Here is a 22097-nt window from a genome sequence, read left to right on the forward strand (position 1 = left end):
AGAGGGAGTCACTGAGAGTTTTTGCCATAGAGGGATGGCGTAAAACTACCTGCCTTTGGAGCGGAAGTGGTCCATTGTTTGGTTCGCTGCTGTCCCTGGGATAGGAGCCTGGGTGGTCTTTCCCTGCGGGGCTTACATTGCCCTTACCTGCTAGGTGCAGGAAAGGACCAGTGTTTAGAGGGAAAATTCCTGCTGAACCTAGGAGGTTGTACCTGAAAGAAATCTTTTACTGTTTGCATACATTTTGCTTTGTCTTCCATCTTTTTAAGCACCTCTTCTGCTTTTACTCCAAACAAGCGGTCCTTATCCAAGTGTGCATCAATTAATTCAGATTTGACATGATCAGGGAGAGGTTGTTCCTTCAACCATGCATGTCTTCTAATGACAGATCCTGACACTGCTGCCCTGATTGAGGCTTCTAGGGCATCATATCCACAGTGTAATGAGTGTTTTGCCACTTGACAAGCATAGTGCAGTAAATCTCTTTCAAATTGGCACAGTCAGGAAAGGTTGAAATCTTTTGCTTTAATATTTCCAAAGTGTGTTCTTGATATTTCATCATGTGGAACTGACAATTGAGTACTCTGATATCTAAGGTTTAAGAGGTGTATACTTTTTTACCCCATCTGTCCAGAGCTCTGGAATCCTTGTCAGAAAGAATGGGATTCTTTGCAGAACTAGCCTTGGCTCCTTTTGGTCCCTGTGTAATGACCTCTGGGTCTGCAGCAGGATTTCTGTACAGGTGTTTGTGAGACTCCGGTACTCTAACACTTGTCAGGTTTACTGGGAGCAGGTGGGAGGGCATCAGGAGCTAAGCTGGATTTATGGAAGACATTCACCACCTCTAAGATAGGGGGATGGCTAAGGGTCTGTGCTGGGGCAGGTCTAGAAACTCTTAGTCTGAAAGTCCTGTTATCCCCAGTGGCAATGTTCCCTGAGGGTGTGAAGGGTTTCCCCAAAGGAAAGATCTTCTGGTAGGGAGGCAGAAGGAATGGATTCCTCTGCATCTGAATCCTCATAAGTAGTCAGAGGTGGTGGTTGTTCAAAATCTGAATAATTAGATCCCTCAGAATCCTGTTTTGTCGGTATCTCATGAGAAGGGTCTCTTTTCCTTTTAGAAGTTGTTGCCCGACTACCCCTGATAAGGGAGATAAGATCCACCACCATTTTAAGCATTTGAGCTTGGAGTGGTGGAGCAGGAGAAAGATGGTGGCTAGAAGTAGATTTCCTAGGAATAGCCTTGCTTCTAGACCTGAGGGTATCCATCGGTCTGAGAGAAATGGTAGTTGGACGAAAAGACAGCATTTTTTGTCTAGATTCGGTACTGCAAGTAACGTCTTTGGAAGCCGGTGCCTGAGTCACATCTCCGGACCCAACAGAGGCAGAGGCAACAAAAGGGTTGGAAGACTAAGAAGATTTCTGCAGCATACCAGACTGCAAAAGGGCCTGCAAAAGATCGGGCATCAGGGGCTGTGAAAGTACCTCAATGAATTCCGGAGAACTGACGACCTGCTTAGTGGTAGAGTTGTCAGAATGCTCAGCCTTGAGTGATCTGTCCATCTCTATCTTTACTTTTTTTTCAGAATGTGTACTGATTGTTGGATGATGGACACCATTTTGGAATTCAAGGACGGAAGACAAAAATACCTGGCTACAATAAGAGCACTACAACGAATAGTTCTCGTGTTAAAGAGGGCATAGAATCAGCAACGGGGGACGTTGTCATCTGGGCCTAAACAAGTGACGCAGTATGAATGGAAGTCTCTGTGTGGGATTTGCTTTCCGCAGGCGAGACAATTAACTTTTTTTGGACATTGGTTAGTGCAAGAAAAAAGGATCCCCAATGAGTTACTTAGCTTTAGACATTTTCAGCTGTAATTCAAAACTCTGGTAGAGACCGACCAGCACACTTGCGAACTGCTTCTGCTACAGGCTTCGCGGCAAGAAAGACTGGTGTAATACCGTCGGCTGCCTTGCGTTATAGCACTGATGACCTGACGTCAGTCAGCAAGCGACAGCAGCCGATGCAGAAAAACATTGACTCTGGTATTCAGGTTGGCCGAGGGCTACCACAGCAGGGATAACCCAAAGGTGATGACCAACAATGAAACATGAAGAACATCCAGGGTTTCAGGGATTTTTTTCTCTGGCAAACCTTACCAGCGCTCCTGAAAGGAGGCCCGATTGCCTTCCTCTGGAGACAGTCAGGGGACGCTTATCCCTTCACTAAAATGCCTGACTACAAATAGCATCTGATGCTTGGCTACAGAGGATTATAACCAGAGGCTATACAATCCCCTTTTCACTTTCTCTTCCTGTATGCAAGAAAATCTCCAACATTCCATCCAGCCAGAGAAAGAACAAGGAGTTCTAGAAATCCAAAAACTGCTAGAAAAGAGTCATCCAAGGAGTCTCACCAGACCAGAGAGAGAGTATGGAATTTACTCAAGATTCTTTTTAGTACCAAAAAGACAGGGGACTGGAGACTAATTTTGGATCCAAGTGTTCTGAACACATCAATTCATCAAACCATATTCTAGATGGTCACGGTATAGTTCATTACTCCATTTTTGGAAAAAGCCAACTGGATGTGCTCTATAGATCCTCAGGATGTATATTACCATATAAAAAAGGACTAACAATCCAAAAGATTCCTCCGTTTCTGACTGGGAGCCAATCACTTTCAATTCAGAGTTCTGCCCTTTTGGTGAACACCCTGGCAGCTGTGATCAGATCAATGCATGGCAGAAGTAGCAGCTTATTTGAGACTGCAGGGATTCAGTGCATTTCCCTATCTAGAAGATGGACTCATTACCGCTCCGAACAGGCATCAATTGATGGAAGCAACAGATCATGTTCTTCACATTTGCTCTTATCTGGGAAGAACTAAATTATGAAAAATCAAAAATGACCCCAAGTCAGAATTTAAAGTTCACAGGAGCCCTTACTCAAACTTCCATAGCCTCTCTTCCCCCTGTGAGATTACAGAACATCAGAGTTCCGGTACAGAAGCTATCAGTAACAGAAAAGTAACCACTCATCTAGTCTTGCAAGCACTGGGCTCAATGGCTGCAGCTGTAACTGTAGTTCCATTAAAAAGACACCACATGAGGATACTACAATGGTCAATGTACACCGACCTATGTCAAACCTCATTTGATCAAAAATCTTTGCAAAAAAAGATTTAGCTTGGTGGATGCATTCTGAAGACATTCTTCTAGGCTGTCCCTTTGTCCCATCGCAACCTCAAGTCATACTGACCAAGGATGCCTCCCTTGGGGGCATTATCTGGGAAAGACTGTCCAAGGCACTTGGTCCCCCCACAGAGGCCAACCTTCATATCAATGTATTGGAGGTAAGAGCAGTGCTTTTAGCAGTGCAATCCTTTCAGACTGCTCTTCCTTCAGGAACAATAGCGATCAGAAAGACAATATGTCAGTGGTCAACAGGGAAGAACCAAGTCCTACCCCCTTTGTTGAGAAGCTCTCAAAGTGTGGTATTGGGTAATCTCTTCTAACTGCTTTCTGGTAGAAATGCACATTCTGGGGAGCTCCAATGTGATGGCGGACTAACTAAGCAGGTGTATTCCCCTGCCTCACAAGTGGTCTCCCACTCCAAAAGTGACAGGATTTTCCATCAATGGGGCCAGTCTTGCTGTGACCTATTTGCCTCTCCCCTAAACAAGTGCAGCAACTACTTTACCCTGATTCCCCACTCCAGGGTAGTCACCAAGAGATGCTCTTCTCCCCCTGTATTTGGCCCTCTGGACTACTGTATGCCTTTTCCCCAATTCTATTCCCAAAATTCCTATAGAAAGCAATCATGTTGAAGAGCAAAGTAGTCCTCATTGCTCCGTAATGGCCTCAACAAATATGGTTCCCCATTCTTTGGCCTTATCTGACGCAACAGCCTTGGATTCTGGACCCAGCTCCAGACCTTCTCTCATCCAGAGGGATTAATCCATCTGAACATTGTAAAACTCAAGCTGACAGCTTGGTTTCTCCAGTTCTGTTAATAGCCAGGCATCCCTCTCTCTCCTCCCCAGTACCGCATATACTCTTAGCCTCTATCCACAAACTATGCTAGTAAATGGAGGAGGTTTACTTTTTGGGCTCATAACATTGACCCTTTTCAGTGCCATCGATAAAGTTCTAGAATTTTTTGCTTCACTTTTTAAAGCAGGTGCTCCCCAGTCTACTACAAAACTCTCTTTGGCTTCTCATAAGTTTTGCAAGGCCTTCTTAAAAGGAATACTCTTGTTAAAACCCCCTTACAAAGATCCTACTTCACCTTGGCATCTCAACTTATTGTTACAAGTCATTGTTTCACCTCCTTTGGAACCATCAGCTGAATATGATCTGAATTTTTTTTTATTATGGAAAACTATATTTTTAGTGGCAACAACTTCTGCCAGAAGGATTTCAGAAACACAAGCCTTATGCTGTAGACCTCCTTACTTGATTTTCCGCAGAGTTTCACTGAGAACCAATCCTTCCTTTTCACATAAGGTGCTGTGAGAGACCAACAGACTATTAATTTACTAGTACTTTTTCCCAATTTTAATAAAAGTGAATACTGCTCACATTAACCGTTCACAGACAATTACGTTTCTATCTACACAGAACTAAGAATTTAAGAAAATCCGACCAACTATGTGTCATTTTCATCTACAAAACTTGGCCAACCAGTGAACAAAGTGACGCTAGCCAGATGGCTCAAAGAATGTACCTTCTATCTATAATAATAAGGTAAAATTAAACTAAGGAAAATTAAACTATCTAAACCTTTAAAGGCACATTCTACAAGAGCTGTAGCTATTTCAACAGTTTTTTTTAATCTAGAGCTCCTATGGATGATATTTCTATAGCAGCAACTTGGGCTTCTCCTCATACCTTTATTAGTCATTACAAATTGGATCTGGTCTCCAGGGGAAGAGTGTCATTTAGTTCAATGTGCTCAGGAATATCCTTCCTTGAGTCCTCTCAAGATCAAAGGTAGCCGGGGACTCTCTCCCATACGTTGAGGATAAAATTAAAATTGACATCAGATAAAGAAGTTATGCATGCACCATAACATTCCATCTGTGTTGTTTATTTTCACTTATCCTCGACTCCCCGCCGACCTTCCTCCTACCCTTGGTGTTTTTTGTGGAATGGATACTGGACACATACCACTTACTGTTATTGTTATATAGTCCCAGACAGGGTCTCTATGAAGGCTTTTGAGGTTTTCCATTCTCTCCGTCTTTCAGCAAACTGGACCCGAGGTAACTAAAAGAGGAGCATTGCAGGTAAGGGTTCAGCTCAAGAGATTTTGGCTTTGCGAGCTGTACTAACAGTCAAGTTGGTTTTGAGGTTTGGAACCAAACCCATATATCGAGGATAAATGAAAATGGACATCATAGGCGGAACGTTATGGTGAGAACTTAACTTCTTTATAGTGCTGCTGTCACAGTGGCAATCACGTCCATACTTTTGTATTTTCTGAAAAAGAACTCTGCATTTGTGGAACAAACATTTAGAAATATCTTATGGAATGTCAGTCTGCTTTTTACATCTTTGCCGTTTCAGTTGATGTAGCCACTTTTATCATACTTTTGTCCCTGTGCCATTACACCATCAGGCCTGGCTCAGCTCTGAAGGAGCAGTCATCTAAGCAGCCACAGGGGTTGACTGTGCCATTGAAAGATCTATCCTCAATGCCAGAATACTATCTTCTTTACCTAGAGTGGAGGTATGCCACCTGTTATGGGGGTGGGGTCATGCATTTGCATTCTTATGTGCAGATGCTGAGAAAGTCTGCCATGTTCACAGCTTGGTGAGTTGAACTGTCCCAGGACTGTTTTGTTGACCCTTCTGCAAGAGATAGTGGTGCAGTATGACTCTATTCCATCCCTCCCCCACCCAAAAGATATGTACACTCATCCTTCCCTTGCCAGCTCCAGCAGTTACTTGAGCCCAGTAGTCAAGCAGGGTCTCCTGTGTCTTAATTTGGGCTTTATCCCTTTTATGGTTCATAGGTTCGTACTAGGCTATCGTCCCTAGGGCCTATACAAGCTAGCCATAATTCCCTGGATATTTCTTCCCACAATATTTACTTTCCTGGACCCCTGTCTAGCAGGGCAACTGACGTGATCCCAGAGGTGAATTTCCTATCTCCCATCCAATTGTCAAGGTTCCTTTTGAAGAGGGCCAAGGAGGCGCTCTGCTTGACATGTATGGGCAGTGTATTCCAGAGTATGGAGAGTCTCTGGGTCAGGAACCTATCCCCCTCCAGCATGTTTTGTTCATTGTGATAAGGTTTAGATCCCTGGAGTGTGTGGCTCTTAGGGATTGGGATTTCTTTAAGTGGAGCATGTCCAACAGCTAAGGGTTTGACATGGCCTATATATATATATATATATATATATATATATATATATATATATATATATATATATATATATATATATATATATATATATATAGACGGTCAGCATAGGCCATCTGCTTTAGGCCTGTGATTCTTTTAGTGAGGTATTTCTGTAGCCTTTCCAGCTGTTGCAGATGTCTTGTGAGGTACATACCAAATGGGACGTTGCACTCTATAATGGATCTAATGAGGGATGAGTACAGTGGGACAATGATCTCCTTTTTTCTGGATGAAAAGCCCTAAGTGAGGAGGTGTGCCACATAGGATTTCCTGACTGTTGTGGTGATGTGTATCGAAGGTGAGACCACTGTCCACCTGTGTCCCTATGTCTCTCGTCACACTTTCAGTGTTTAGTGCACTGCCACTTATGTGGCAATTCATGGGTACATGGCTTTCCCCAAAGGGGATAATTATACATTTCTTGGCATTAAGCTTGAGCCCATGGCTCTGGCACCAAGCATCTGTTTCTGTAAGGCCCTTTTGTAGAATATCCACATCATTTGGGGATTCAATAATGGCTCCCAGTTTGCAGTCATGTACGAACTTTGTTAGCCAGAGTCCCTTAGTGTTGGTCTGTACTTCAGAGAAGTAGATGCCAAACAAGAGAGGTCTCAGGACTGAATCCTGAGGTACTCCACTTGTCACCTGGCTGGAACTGGATTTGGAATCTGCTACTTTTACAGTCTAGGTTCTGCCGGTAAGCCAGTTGGCAATCCATTGAGTGATGTAGGGATTAATGCCCAGTTTAGTAAGTGTATCTATGATTCCAGAGGGGGGGGGTGTCGAAGGCCTTGGCGAGGTCCAGATAGGTGGCCGCCTTATCCTCGTCTACAGCTCTGGAGACTGATTTGAAGATGTCAATTAGGTTCAGAACACAACATTGGCCCTTCACGAACCCAAACTGGGTGGAGTCCAGTGTTTGAAGGTTGCCAATGTCTTTATTTACAAGTTCCATGATAATGTGTTCCATGCCCTTGCATATCAGGCTTGTCAGACTGATGGGACGGTAGTTCCCGAGATCCAAGGTGGATCACCCTTGTTAAGTGGGATAACTGTAGCTGTGCGCCACTCAGTGGGCATGAATCCTGAGGTGAAGCTATGATTGAACATGACACTTAGGTGAGGTGCCAGTTCATTTTGTAGTTCATGTAGTACACAGCCTTGGATGTCATCTGGTCCCAAGGATGCTGAACTGACTGACTTAAAGAGCTATATGCTGCAGGTATTAGGAACACCCAACATCTAAAGCTTTCTTAAGACTGCTCAGCTGCCACACCATTCCCACCATGCATATCCTTGCTGCACATTTTTATTAATCCAATTTCACAAAATTAAGAATACATACTACTACCTTTAACAATCATTGCATTTAAATCAAAAACAGTTTTAAATAACTTAAGATACTACTTGTCTGTTCCTTCAGTAGTGATGCCAAAATTTGTGACATTAAGAAAACTAATCTTGCATTGTTGTTTCTTTAATTGTTTTTAAGTACCGTTTTTTTATAAATGAATGGCAATTCTCCAAATTCTGGAAATCTACTCTGACAAAAACTAAGGTTTTAAAGTGATGCTCTGCTTTAAAAATGGTGAAACATGGCTTCCCAACACGATGCAGACCATGTTTCAAGTTCTGACCACAAGATATAAGGGCATTCTAAAAATATTACCACGTTTAACTCAGCACTGCAGCATTTTCAAAAGCTAATCTCACCTTTATAGGCCAGGTAAGCCTGTTACATGTTGTGATATAATACAGCAACTATGACTAATATAACATGGATTTACCCAGCAGAGTCAAACAAACAGTTTCTAAGTACTAGTTTAAGTGAGCTGAGCAGCAATAGGTCAAATTTACCAAAAGCACACTATAGGCTTACAATATTAAAGTTGCTATAAAACTAGCATGTTGTTTCAATGTAACCTGCATACTGACTGACATTACCACTATAGTTGATCGTTCACGTGTCTTGACATAAGGAAAACACATTAAAAATTCTGGCACACCAAGTTTGTACAGAAGCTTTATTAAACCTCTCTCTAGTACAGTAAATGCCAGCTTTTTTTGTTATGTTCACAGTCCAACTTGCAAATGGGAAACAAAATGTTTTTGCTCATCTTTGTCAATACAGATACGTTACAGGTTCAAGAAGCAACTGACACCATATTATTTGGGCTAAGAATCTCAATCCAATATCCGTCAGGATCCTGAATGAAAGCAAGGCCTTTCATTTTACCTGAAAGAGAAAAAAACAAGGTCAGTAAAGAATATGAATCCAGTCCCTACACCTTTCAATTTATACTGATGACCCAATATGATACTATAACACTTAAGAGAAACTGGGTTGGATTCTATGGAAATTCTGTTAAACTTTCATGCGATCTTTTATAATCATTCAGAATTAACAGGAGAAGGAAACAGGTCCTTTTTTTCTCCATGAAACTAGTGCTAGAAGTGCCGGAAATGGCTTATACTGCTTACATGCAAGGAAATAAAAAAAAAATGCATACACTGATGAAAAAAAGAAGTTATGTACTCACCAAAACGCTCCATCTGAGTAGTTGCACTTCATTTTTCTGCAACCTGTGGTTATACAGATCCAAGCCGGCAACTTTTCAAGCATCTGCTCAGAGCTCCAAGCTCCTCCCCCTTACCCATAACCCATCACAATCTCTTACCTTCCCTCAGATCGAGTTTGCCACTACTCAACCAATCAGCAACTCAACTTACAATAAACCATGAGAAGGTTCGGGGGAAGGTTGCAGAAAAATAAAGTGCAACTACTCAGATGGATGTATGGTGGATGGCGAGTACATAACTTCTTTATCTGAAGTAGTTAACTTCATTTTATCTGCAACCTGTGGGACAGAGTCCCCATCTACTTAAACTCCTGGGAGGCCCTCATGGAAGGGTATTCCTGAGCACCGCAGAGCCGAAGGATGCTCTCACTCTGGAGATCAAATCCAACTTATGAGAAATGAAGGTATGTGATCTTGCCCAAGTTGCTGCCGCACAAATCTCATCCAATGAAACCCTAGACCAAAAGGCAGCAGAAGTCACCATAGATCTGGCAGAATGAGCATTAATAGGACCAGGCGGGGACAGACCTTTGTCTCTGTAAATTTGCAAAATACATTGTGTAATCCATCTAGTTAAGGAAACCTTGGAGATGGCTTTACCCAGAAAGGGTTTAGAAAAAGACACAAATGGCTGGTCAGACTTAGAGAAGGGCTTTGTTCTATGTAAATAAAAATAAAGTAGTCTATGAACATCTAGCAAATGCAGTTTATACTCAACCTTGTTTTGAAAGTTTGGAAAGGAAACAGGCAGGTTGTTTGATTAATGTTTGATTCAGAAGCCACTTTTGGTAAGAAAGAAGGGTTTGCGCAGAGAGAAACCCTGTCCTTACGGAAGATCAATTAAGGAGGCACGGCAAACAAAGCCTGAATCTCAGAAACCCTCCTAGCTGACGTAATGGTCAGTAGGAAGGCTGTCTTCCAAGATAAGAACTTAAAATCTACTGATGCTGCAGGTTCAAAGGAGGGAGCAACTAAAGCCTGGAGAACCAAGGTGAGGTCCCAAGCAGCAACAGAGTCCTTAATAGGAGGATGCAAAAGAAGGGTGCCTTTAAGGAAAGTCTTACACAGTCTAGAAGAGGCCAGGGCATTCATGTTTTTGCTGACGTGAAAATTCGAAATAGCTGCCAGTTGCACTTTCACAGTGGAGGAACTAGCCCCTTGCTGAAAAATATTAGCAAAGAAATCCAACACTGCAGGAACAGGGGCTGTAAAAGGATCCAGGTTTCTCCAAGAAGCCCAAACAGAGAATGGTTTCCATTTACTGCGGTACATCTTCCTACTGGAAGCCTTGTGAGACGCCACCAGAATAGCTTTTACTGAAGATGAAAGACCGAAAGCCCTGGCAATCAAGGGAACTGGAGCAAAGTACAGTTTTGTACCTACCATAAATGTAGATGTCCGATAGGTATGCATCTACAGTCATAACATATAGGTTGTCCTGCCTCAGGCAGCCCTTCGGTCGGCCGGATTCCAAAGTATGGGTCTGGCCTCGGCTGATGTCGCACTTTCCCCGACGTCAGAGCGTCTGGGGTATAAAAGCATCAGCCGATGCCATTTTCCTCAGTTTTTCTTGCCCCAGATGCCAAGTGCCCTCTAGGAAGGCTAAATTTGGATAAATGCAATAAAATTCCAAACATTTGCAAAATTATATATATATATATATATATATATATATATATATATATATACATGTATATACAAACAAATACACCATAATAGATTCCCCCAGCTAGCTAAAAGAGGGGTAAGCACCCTAGGAATACCACAGAGGGGTAGGAGGGAGGGTAAACCTGACTGCAGATGCATACCTATCGGACATCTACATTTATGGTAGGTACAAAACTGTACTATGTCCTTCAAGGATGCATCTGCAGTCATAACATATGGGTAGAATACCATAGCCAATCTGGGGGAGGAGGTACTAAGAAAAGGATGGTGTAGTTAAGATCCCCTGCAGGACTGCAGTAGCAAAACCTGCTCTGGATCTGGAGTATAAAGGTAGATTGTAATGTTTGGCAAATGTATGCATGGAGCTCCAAGTAGCAGCTTCTAAAATGTCCTTGGTAGCCACCCCTCGTAGGAAGGCTGTAATGGTGGCCGTGGCCCTTGTGGAATGAAGCCTGATGTTTGCAGGAACTGTCTTTCCATGAAAGGAGTAACAAAATCAAATGCAATTTCCTATCCATTTTGAAATTGTCTGTTTGGAAATTGCTTTTCCTTGCACCCCAGTAGCATATGCTACAAATAGTTGGTCAGTTTTCTGCTACTTTTAGTTCTGTACAAGTAGTAGTGTAGTAGTCTGTGTATATCCAGGGTGTGCAGAAGTTTTTCCCCTCTATTCTGTGGATTTGGGAAGAATGTAGGCAAGTGAATAGCTTGGTTCAAGGATACCCTAGATACCACCTTTGGCATAAAAGTAGGATTGGTTCTTAGTGAAACTCTGTCCTGATGGAAGATAAGAAATGGCTGTACTGCCATTAATGCTTGTAACTCAGATACTCTTCTTGCTGAAGTTATTGCCAGAAGGAATGCAGTTTTCCAAGACAGAAACTGTAGATCCGCTGATGCTGCTGGTTCAAAAGGAAGTGTTAGTTTCTCCAACACAAAGTTGAGATCCCAAGCAGGTAAAGGGGGTTTTCTTGGAGGTTTAATATTTTTGATCCCTCTCAGAAATTGCCTGAGGAGAGGGTGCGAGAAGATAGGTGGATCCACATTGTATTCTGCTGAAATTGCTGAGGCATGAATCTTAATGGAAGAATAGGACAGGCCATTGTGGAACAATTCTGCTAAGTATTCCAGAATATGTGTCATGCTTGCCACTGTCACATCTAAGCCTTTTGATGTGTTCCAAATGAGAAATTTTTTCCATTTAGCTGAGTATGTCTTCCTTGTGGAAGGCCGGTGAGCTTCCATGATAATGTCCTTCACTCTCTGTGATAAAACATTTTGATTGGGATTTAAGGAATTTTCCAGGCAGTTGGCTGCAATGTTTTCAAGTTGGGATGCATGATCTTGAAATTGTTCTGCGTCAGAAGAAGAGGCCATAGGGGGAGAGGCCATGGTTTTGCCTGTGACATGCTCCTCAATAGTGGATACCAGTGTTGCCTTGGCCAGTCTGGAGCTATCAGAATCACTCTTGGCTGTTCCTCCCTGATCTTCAGTAGAACCTTGTACATTAATGGGAGAGGTGGGAAGGCATATACTTTTAGAGCTTTCCAGCTGAAAGAGAGAGAGTCCACCCTCCAAGCTTGTGGGTGGTATGTCCTTGAGCAGAATGTCTTCAGTTGATGGTTGAGGGGGGAGGCGAACAGATCCATCTCCAGCATTCCCCATGCCTTTGCTATGAGTTGGAAGATGTCTGGGTGCAGCATCCATTCGTGTGCATCCATGGTAGTTCTGCTTAAGCTGTCTGCCAGTGTATTTTCTTTTCCTGGCACGAACTGGGACTGCAGTTGGATATTGAGTTTCAGGCATAGGTCCTATAGATAGAGTGTGTGCCTCCCTGCTTGTTTATGTACCACATGACCGTGGTGTTGTCTGTCCTTATTAACAGGTGGCCTTGATGGAGGAAGGGTTTGAAAGCCTCGATTGCATGCATCACTGCCAGCATTTCCTTTTGGTTTATGTGCATGCGTAGCTGCCCTTGAGACCATAGGCCTTGGATACATTTGCCCTCCATGTGTGCTCCCCATCCTCGGTCTGAAGCGTCCGTGGTGATGGTTTGTTTTGTTTTTGGTTTGTTGAAAGGCAACCCTCTGTTGGACTGGCAGGCCTGAGCCCACCACAGGAATTCCTTTTGAAGGCAAGGAATGATTGGTATCAAAGTTTCCAAACTGTGACTGTGTTGAGACCATACACTCCTTAGGTACCATTGTAATTTTCTCATATGCAGCCTGGCCTGTGGTATCAGAATTATGCAGGATGCCATTGTAACCCAGGGCCTGCAGGATTTTCCTTGCAGTAAGCTGAGTTTGTCTCGTCAGAATCATGAAGTAATCCGGAAGTTGTTTTTGTTTTTCTTCTGTGAGAAAGGCCATTTGGGTGGTTGTGTCTAGATCTGCACCCAAAAAGGTTATCCTTTGGGATGGAACAAGTCTTGATTTTTGGATGTTGACTGTGTATCCCAAGGCCTGTAGCAGGTGGATAGGCCAAGTCCTTTATCAAATTTCCCTTGTTGTCCGCTTGTATAAGGCAGTCATCCAGATATGGGTAGATTTGAATCCCCTGAAGTCTGCAGTGTGCCATTACTGATGCCAGGCATTTCGTGAATACTCTGGGCGCAGTAGATAAGCCAAAGGGCAATGCTGAGAATTGATAATGCTCTGATCCTGCAAGAAATATGAGGTGTCTTCTGCAACTTGGTCGAATAGGGACGTGCAGGTATGCCTCCTTGAGATCTAGAGTCACCTGCAAAGACTCCTTGCCCAACATGGGAAGAAGTTGCTGTACGGTCAGCATCTTGAATTTTGGCACAATGAGGTAAGTATTCAGTGCGGACAGGTCGAGAATAGGCCTCCATTGATTTTCTTTTCTTGGTACAAGGAATAGTCTGGAGTAAAATCCTTGGCCTTGTTCTACGAATAACTGCCCCAGTCATAGCTGACCTAAATGAAGCCTCCAATGCATCATAACCACACTTTAAGAAATGATTACTAACCTGCTGTGAGTTGTGTACCAAATCCTGAAGGGATTTACGGTCAAGGGGTTCAGGAGAAGAAAGCTTCTTATTCAGTTCATCTAACAAATACTCTTGGTACTGTATCATATGAAATTGACAATTTAATGCCCTGACGGAAAGAGTTGCAGAAGTATATACCTTCTTTCCCCATCTCTCTAAAGCTCTAGACTCTCTTTCAGAAGGTAGAGGATTTTTGGCAGTGGCAGCCGCAACCCCTTTAGGGCCCTGAGAAATAGTTTCTGGGTCTGCAAAATGGGCTTTATACAGATGAAAATGAGAATCCGGGACCCTGTAGTATCTATCAGGTTTGGCAGGGGCCGGAGGGAGAGTATCAGGGGCTGTACTGACATCATTGTACACATCATCAATTACATTCAAAACAGGAGGTATGGCTAAGGGCCTATGTTGAGGCAAATGTAAAAAGGTCCTTAATCTTTTTCTAGAATCAGAGAATTCCAGACCTTGCCATTGAAAATGCTCTCTCATGGAGTGTAGAGTCTCATCAAAGGAAAACTCTTCAGGAGGGGAGGCCGAAGGGATAGATTCTTCAGCATCAGAATCCTCATAGGGCGAATAAGCCTCCTCCTGGTGGTCTGACAACTCAGATCCATCCGTGGACTCAACTGAAGAGTGTGGGTCAGAGGGGTCAGTCCTGGGCCTTTTGTCTGGTGGAGGGTGACAGGCCCTGTCCGGGTGAGGTTGTGAACCTCTAATTAAAGAAATAAGGTCCTCTGCAAGGCTGAAGATCTGAGAACTAGAGGAAGGCCTCTGGGAGGTAGTCTTGGGAGGCAAAGCTTTAGAAAGTTTAGCAGCTTTAGCCCTAGAAAAGGCCTTAATGGACATGGAAGCAGGGGGCCTAGCTGCCCCACGTGCAGGAGTAGATATGTCCAAAGGCATGGTGTCGGACATTTCCTGGACACTGGTTTCGGTAGGTAGCTCTGTAGCCGACTCAGCCGGGGCCTCCCGGGCCGCGGTGGTCAGTTGAGTGGATTCGGAAGAAGGAATCTCCGAGGACTCTGTTTCGGCCGAAACCGAGACACTTACTGTGGTTTCAGCCGAAACCGCAGACCGCGAGTGTTGGTCCTTGTCCTTCCGTTTTTTCACCAAATGCGATGTCGGAGTCTCCGACGGCATTTTATATGCAAAACTAGCCCCAAAAAATTCCTCTGCAAACTCCGACCGACGTCTAAGAGTTCGTCGGTTGAAGGAAGCACAGGCTGAACAGGCCGATACGTTGTGGTCTGGGCCTAAGCAAGGAAGGCAGTAGGAATGGAAATCCTTATGAGGTATTTGTTTCCCACAAGTTAAACAATTATTTACTTTATCTGACATCGGCTGAGGCAAGAAAGAGTCCCCAACGGGGTACTTAGCTTTTTCGAAGTCTTCGGTAGCTGAATTCACTGGATCTGACTGACCGGCACTTGCGAACAGCTTCTGCTTCGGGCACCGTGCGGCAAGAAAGACTGAGGAAAATGGCGTCGGCTGTTGCTTTTATACCCCAGACGCTCTGACGTCGGGGAAAGTGCGACATCAGCAGAGGCCAGACCCAGACTTTGGAATCCGGCCAACCGAAGGGCTGCCTGAGGCAGGACAACCCATATGTTATGACTGCAGATGCATCCTTGAAGGACATCCAAGATGCTAACTTGAGGCTGTCCGGGTTGGGCGGACAAGTGCCCAAGGGATGAGAAATGAGATCTGAGCAGGGAACCAGAACCCAAGGAGGAGCTAGAACAGGAGATCAGAGGAAGGGGAACCACACCTGATGAGGCCAGAACGGGGCAATGAGGATCACTTTGCAACCCAGTCGGCAAGCTTTCTGAAGAAACTTCAGAATGAGTGGTAATGGGGGATAAGCATAAAGCAACCTGGGAGGCCAAGCATGGACTAGAGCGTCTCTGGGGAGATCCCCTGGAGAGGGAATCAGACTGAAGAAGTCGTCGCACTTCGCGATGGAAGGAGATGCGTACAGATTGCAAGGCTGACCCCACGCAAGTAAAATCTCCTCTGCTATCGACTGCTTCTGAGACCACTCCTATGGCATTAGAATAGCCCAACTCAATCTGTCCACTAAAATGTTGGAGCGTCCCGGGATGTGCGTTGCAATCAGAAACCGACTGGTGGAGATCGCCCACTCCTACGCTCTCATGGCCTCGCGACACAGAGGGTAAGATCTGGTTCCTCCCTGTTTGTTGATGTACCAGACAACTGACATGTTGTCTGACTGAATTGCAATAGTCCTCGGAGGAAGAACAGTGTGGAAGCCTTGCAACGCTAAAAGCACTGCTCTCATCTCCAGAACATTGAGGTGCAATCTGGTCTCGATCTGGGACCACGTGCCTTGGACCGTCATCCCCAGATAATGCCCCCCCCACCCGAGCTGGGAGGTGTCTGTGGTCACTGTGACTTAGGCTGTGGGTGAAACAAATGGGCGCCCCACTGCAATCACTGGGGAATGGAGCCACCAGAGGAGTGACGCCCTGCAGGCTTTGCTGATTTTAACTGGATGTTCCATGGGGAGATCTAGCCAAGACCACTGTACGGCTAAAGTCCATTGAAGAACCCGCATGTGAAGACGCGCATAGGGGAGGATCAAGATTGCTGCAGCCATAGAGCCCAGGGCTCTGAGAACGTCACCTGCCTTGGATAACCTGGGGCCAAGAACTATGGCTATATGGGCCCGTAGACTCTGGACCCTGTCTGCAGTTAGAAAGACTTTCAGTCGAAGGGTGTCCAGCCGTGCCCCAATGAAGTCCAAGATCTGCAATGGGTCCAAAAGGGACTTGGAAACATTGATAGTGATCCCTAGCCAGATTGCAAGCTGAAGGAAGGGAGTCTCTGGCTTGGCAAAGACAACGCTTGATGAAAGTAGCGAGGAGGCAGTCGTCTAGGTAAGGGAATACCTGAATTCCCTGAAGCCTCAGGTGAGTCACTACGACTGCCATTACCTTGGTAAACACCCTGGGGGCTGTGGTGAGACCGAAGGGTAGGGCTCTGAACTGGAAATGACTGGCTCCCATCCGGAAGCAAAATCAATCTCCTGGAGCATCTGCAAATCTTGATATGGTAGTAAGCGTCCTGGAGGTCTATCGAGCACATCCAGTCGCATTCTCGATAAGGTAGAATAGACTACAGGACGGCAATCCAGAATTTCTGTTTGGCGACAGCCAGGTCCAAAATGGCTTGTTTGAGAAGCAGCTTGGAAATCTCTAGCGCTGCCATCTCCCTTTGAGCGGGTGGGACCTCTGGGAGGTGCTTTGGTTGGACGGGAGGGGCAACAAACAGGATGGTGTAGCCTCTGGATATTATTTGAAGCACCCAAAGATCTGCAGTTATGGACTCCCAAGCCATTGGATGCAAAGAATCTTTCCACGACTGCCTCCAGAGTAGGACAGTCAGGCAACCCCTCAGGGCTGCTGCGTGGGCGTGTCTGAGAAGGGCTCCCTAGACCCAAAGTTCCTTGGACCCCCTCTGCCTCTGGGATGGCGTCTGTCATGTCCCCCTCTGCCTCTCGGGGACGATTTGTCCTGAGAGTCCCAGGAAAACTGATTTCCGGAACCACATCTTTTTTTGCCCTCTCCGATTCCTAGAAAAGGACCTTTGAGGACTAGAGAAGCGGATTCAGACGGCAGACAGAGTCTTCCCATCTTTTTCACTCTGGACAAGGGTGTCACGTATAGTCTTCCCAAAGGGAGAACCACTGAAGGGAGCATTTGTGAAAGATGCCTTGAAGGGGTCTGCAAATTGACAGTCTGAGCCAAGCATGTTACCTCATAGCCACGCCAGTCCCAGCCACCTTAGCCGCTTCTTCCATAGCATAGAAAAGTAGGTGCACAGACGTGTTTGATACTGACTTCAGTGTTGACATTTTCACGGAGAACAGATGCTTGTCCTCCTGCAACAAAGACTCTGGGGGCGACTCAGCTAACTCCGTGACTAGGTCTCGCTGCAGTCGAATAACATGTGCCAAATAGTTCAGCACTCAGATGGAAAACGTCACTGAAGAATACACTCGCTTCCCAAATCGATCTACCATCCTGGACTCTTTGTCAGGAGGGTGGATCGAGGAACTTTCCTGAGCCAGTTCCCTCTTGGTGGCTGCTGCAACCATCATAGCATCCACCGGAAAATCCTTTATACCAGGACTGTCTGTCCAAGGGTGGAGAGAGGATCTTGTCCGGACGTTTGGGTATCGGCTCTATCCTTCCATACCCACATGGTGATAAGATCCACCAAGGGATCTGCCAGCGGGGACACCCAGGACATAGATGGGCCCATGCCAAAAGCCTCCAGGAACACTGATTCATCCATAGAAGGTTTTGGGGCTGACCAACCTCCCCTCTGGCGGAGGATCTCCATGATGTCTCCAAAGCAGACAACCTCTGGAGGTGACCTGGGGGAACTTTCTCCTTCATCTAAATCCGTGTCTTCTGTCAAGGACTTGGGGAAGTCCAGGTGCCTCCTTTTACACGTGTGCTTACAAGGACCCTCTTTGTTGGGACTCTAAGAGGGATTGTGCACCGTGGGGGGTTCCTCCAGGGAACTGCCTGGGGGTCCTCTAGCATGGGCTGTCCCTGGGACAAGCTGAAGGGAGTCGTAACCGAATCAGAGGGCATCTGGGTGGAATCCAAGGAAATAGGCTGGGGTCTCAATCCTTGGGAGAGAACCCTCTCCACCACGTCGAACGCCGATGGAGAGCCCACCTCCTTAGCACCCAACAGGGTGGAAGCTCTCCCCGGTTACGCAGTGAGGATCCGGACAGAGGCTAGGGTAGACAGAGCTCCAAAGAAACAGCTCTGATCCGACAAAGTCAGAGCCGAAGACACCTCCATCTTCTCGGGTCAGACTCCCTGTCCTCGGCCCCGAACTGGTCGGATCTGAAGAACTCAAGGTAATTGTCGAGGCTGGAGGAACCATCGGCGCCGAATCCACAGCTCTGAAGATCCTCGGGTCCATAAACCCCAAAACCACTGGCTGGATCGGGGAAGGAGAAATAGGATGAAAGAATGGCATGGAGGTCCCTCCTCCAGAGGGAGAGGGGCCTGGCAAGACTCCCATCTGGATTTGGGTCCGAATAAATCTCATCATCCTGTCCATATCCATTTCAGAGAGACTCAGAGTCGAGCGCGAGGAAGCAACTGACTCAGCTCTAGCTGGACGCTGCAAAGATCTGGATGAAGGCTCGGTTCCGGGGGGAAACTAGGGGAGTGGAGCCGAGGAGACACAGGTCTTGATACCTTTGGAAGGCAGGCTAGGGAAGGACTCCTGATCTGGAGACTTTTTAAGGGGCCTATCCCCCTTCTCTCTGTCTCTGTCCTTGTTTCCTTCGTCTTCCTTTTGCATCCCCTTCAACAGGACTAGTGGGAGGATAAGTCCCTGTCTGGGGGGGGGGGGGGTTGGGCTTTAGCTGTGGAAACAGAGATCGAGGAAGACAAGTCCAGCGTGGAAACAGGGAGAAGGCCTTTAGCCACCAGTTTGGCCTTCCTCTCCTTTAAGGCCCTAGGATTAAAACCAGCACACACACACACACACACACACACACACACACACTGCACTGGGTAGACAAATGTGGAACGTCTAAGCAAACAACACAGTGTGACCATCCACCAGTGAAAGCTTATGGCCACACTCTGTGCATTTCTTAAATGTAGGTTTAGGCTGACCAGCCATTCCACACGCGCGCGTACACACACACACACACACACACACACACACACACACACACACACACACACACACACACACACACACACTAAAACCACGCACACCTAAGGGGAAGGGCGGGCCTACACTAAAGTACTTCACTAACTTTTTCTGATGAACAAGCGTTTGGGGGAGGAAAAAGGAACCAAGACAAACTCTCACTACACACAAGAAATTTTTTTTCCAAAAAGCACTTACTACAACCTTAATTGCTCACAGCTCCGGAGACCACGATGCTGATGCACGAAGCGGCAAACGAAATCTGAGGGAAAGTAGGAGATGGTGATGGGTTATGGGTCAAGGGTCATGGGTCTGCAGTCAAATGCTCTACCACTGAGCTATACACCCATTTGATAAGGGGGAGGAGCTTGGAGCAGATGCTTGAAAAGTTGCCAGCTCTGACCCGATATGGATCCAAATACCCACAGGTTGCAGATAAAATGAAGTTAACTACTTCAGATCATTAAATTACTTGCTCAGATAAAAATGATCTGAAGCATGTGTGAACACCTAAAAATAAAAGCACTGCAAATAAAGCCATAAACAATATAAACAAGTACTCATTAGCTCTTCTATAGTAACTACTGCAGTGGAAATATGGCTAGGATCTCCTTTATTAAATACCATCTCACACCAATTAGTCTTATGTTTCAAGATCAGGGACTACTTGCTGGTACATTTTGTTGCATCAATATGCCCAGCAAAGAGGGTGCACCCAGACCCCTGCACCACACATATGACTTCAAACTAAATGAGCATATGCCACACATTACAAGAGAAGAGAAAAAAAAAAAAAAAAAAAAAACGCAAGATACAAGGATGCAAATTTAAATAAAAAGAATACCCAGAGTGAATTACTCAAAGCTAGAGGGCTTCTGTCCAACAAAAGAGCTGAATGAAGGGTAAAATGATAGCCAATGCAGAGAGTCCTCAAAGACTAATTGATATAACGAATATTCAGTGTTTTATCTAATGTCAAAAGGGCCCTCAGCAGTCAGTCTACAGTTCAAAATACCAAAACGGATCCAAAACCCTCCTTCCTTAAACAAGGAAGCTAAAAATGCCAAATAAGGTGAAAGGATCAGAAGAATCCTGCAGTATAGAGATACCAAGCAACCTTGGAAAACCTGGAGCAGATATCGAAACTGTAGCATTTGGGGACCACAAACACTACAAGCATCTTCAAATGTCCTTGAAACAAGCAATGGAAGCAGCTGCTGCCATTTAAGAGAAATTTCATGCATTAACTGAAATCAGAATGTTTTCCCCATCCTCTGGCCAAACATCTACAGAAGAGTTTGCTCAGCTACTTTATATCCTACTTCCAAGTGCCCCCCACGGCCTGTGGGTGGGATATACAATGGAAATCATTTCTGCAAAAGAACTGGACTTTTCTACCCACCCAGAGATGACACCATGCAACTGTTTCTGGTCTCCACCAAAGACATCAACCAGCACACATGACCAGTGTGCATGTCCTCTTTCCCCCAAGAGGTATGACCCTAGCCCTGAGTTGTATCCTGCCCTCGGCCAGAATAATATCACAGTACAAGGACAAAATGACTGACACTAACAATTGTCTAAGCTTCTGGTGTCATTCAAAGGGGATCCAGTATCTGTCTGCCTGGGATGACATGATAGACAGACCACGATGCTTTGACAGTGATGGTCTGCACCTGTCGCCCCTGGGATTCAGGTTACTGGCTAAAGCTCTTGCCACCACTATAGTGCCTTTTTTAGGCAAAGTTCAAAGGACAAAACCATGACCGTAACAGGTATAAGCGTGGAAAATCTGAATGTAATGCTAATCTATGCTAAAAGTCTAAACCTCAAAATGCACTCTCTCGAGCCACTCCTAAAAATGGGGAACATTGATAACTGTGCAGTAACTGAGATCTGGTTCAAGGCTCCAGACAGCATCCCTGCAATACCAAGCTACAACTCTTACCACACTTTTCGGCCACCAAACCAGGACCGAAACACTAAAGATGGAGGAGTGCCCATATTCAACAAGGATATTCACACCACTAGGATGGCTTAATGGCTAAGGTGTTTGCCTTACAAACACAAGGTGCAGGGTTTGAGTCTCACAAGGGATAATTGGCTAGGCTTAAAATGGCTCGCAAGGGCAGTTAGCTTAGTACTAAACTATGAACCTATGAACACAATGTGCCTGAAATTCTCCAGGTGCAACTAATATTAGGTAAGACTGCAATCCAAATTGTAGCTTGCTACAGATACCTCACCATGCCCCAAGATTCTCACTACACCTTTCTAAACATACTGGAAAATATTAAGATACAACAAAACACCCTAATACTAGGCGCTTTCAACTACCCTGCCATTAACTGGGAAAACTACTCATGTACCAACACCTTTGCCCAAAGGTTTTTGGAATTCATAAATTCTAATGCCCTGGATCAACTAATCCATAGTCCCACCAGGGACTCCAATATCCTAGACCTGGTCATTACCAACATGGGAAATGGATGCTCCACACCTATGGTCACCCCCTCGTTGATCAGGTCTGACCAAAAGCTAATCACCCTTGACATCCACATCCCTCCCTCACCACCAGCAAGGAAACCTCCGTAAAAAAAAATTTTCTCCAAAGCCAACTTCATGCTACTCAAGTCAGAAGTGACAAACTTCATGACACCCATGCAGATGGGAACTGAAAGTTTGACTGGTAAATCCTACACTAAGGCACTGTACGAGCACATCCA

General features: G+C 45.3%; 1 protein-coding gene across 1 annotated transcript in view; it reads right to left on the minus strand.

Moving 5' to 3' along the window:
* Positions 1–8420: 8420 nt before the first annotated feature.
* The window catches only part of GLO1 (glyoxalase I), an 873638-nt gene continuing 859961 nt past the window's right edge, over positions 8421–22097 (minus strand). Inside the window, exon 6 of the mRNA XM_044085287.1 lies at positions 8421–8647. Within this exon, the coding sequence (XP_043941222.1) occupies positions 8556–8647 (92 nt within the window). The 3' untranslated portion in view covers positions 8421–8555. The remainder of the gene's footprint in view (positions 8648–22097) is intronic.

This window comes from Protopterus annectens, chromosome 1.part1 (genome assembly GCF_019279795.1).
Source record: "Protopterus annectens isolate FY-2018-M chromosome 1.part1, PAN1.0, whole genome shotgun sequence".
Classification (NCBI taxonomy): Eukaryota; Metazoa; Chordata; order Ceratodontiformes; family Protopteridae; genus Protopterus; species Protopterus annectens.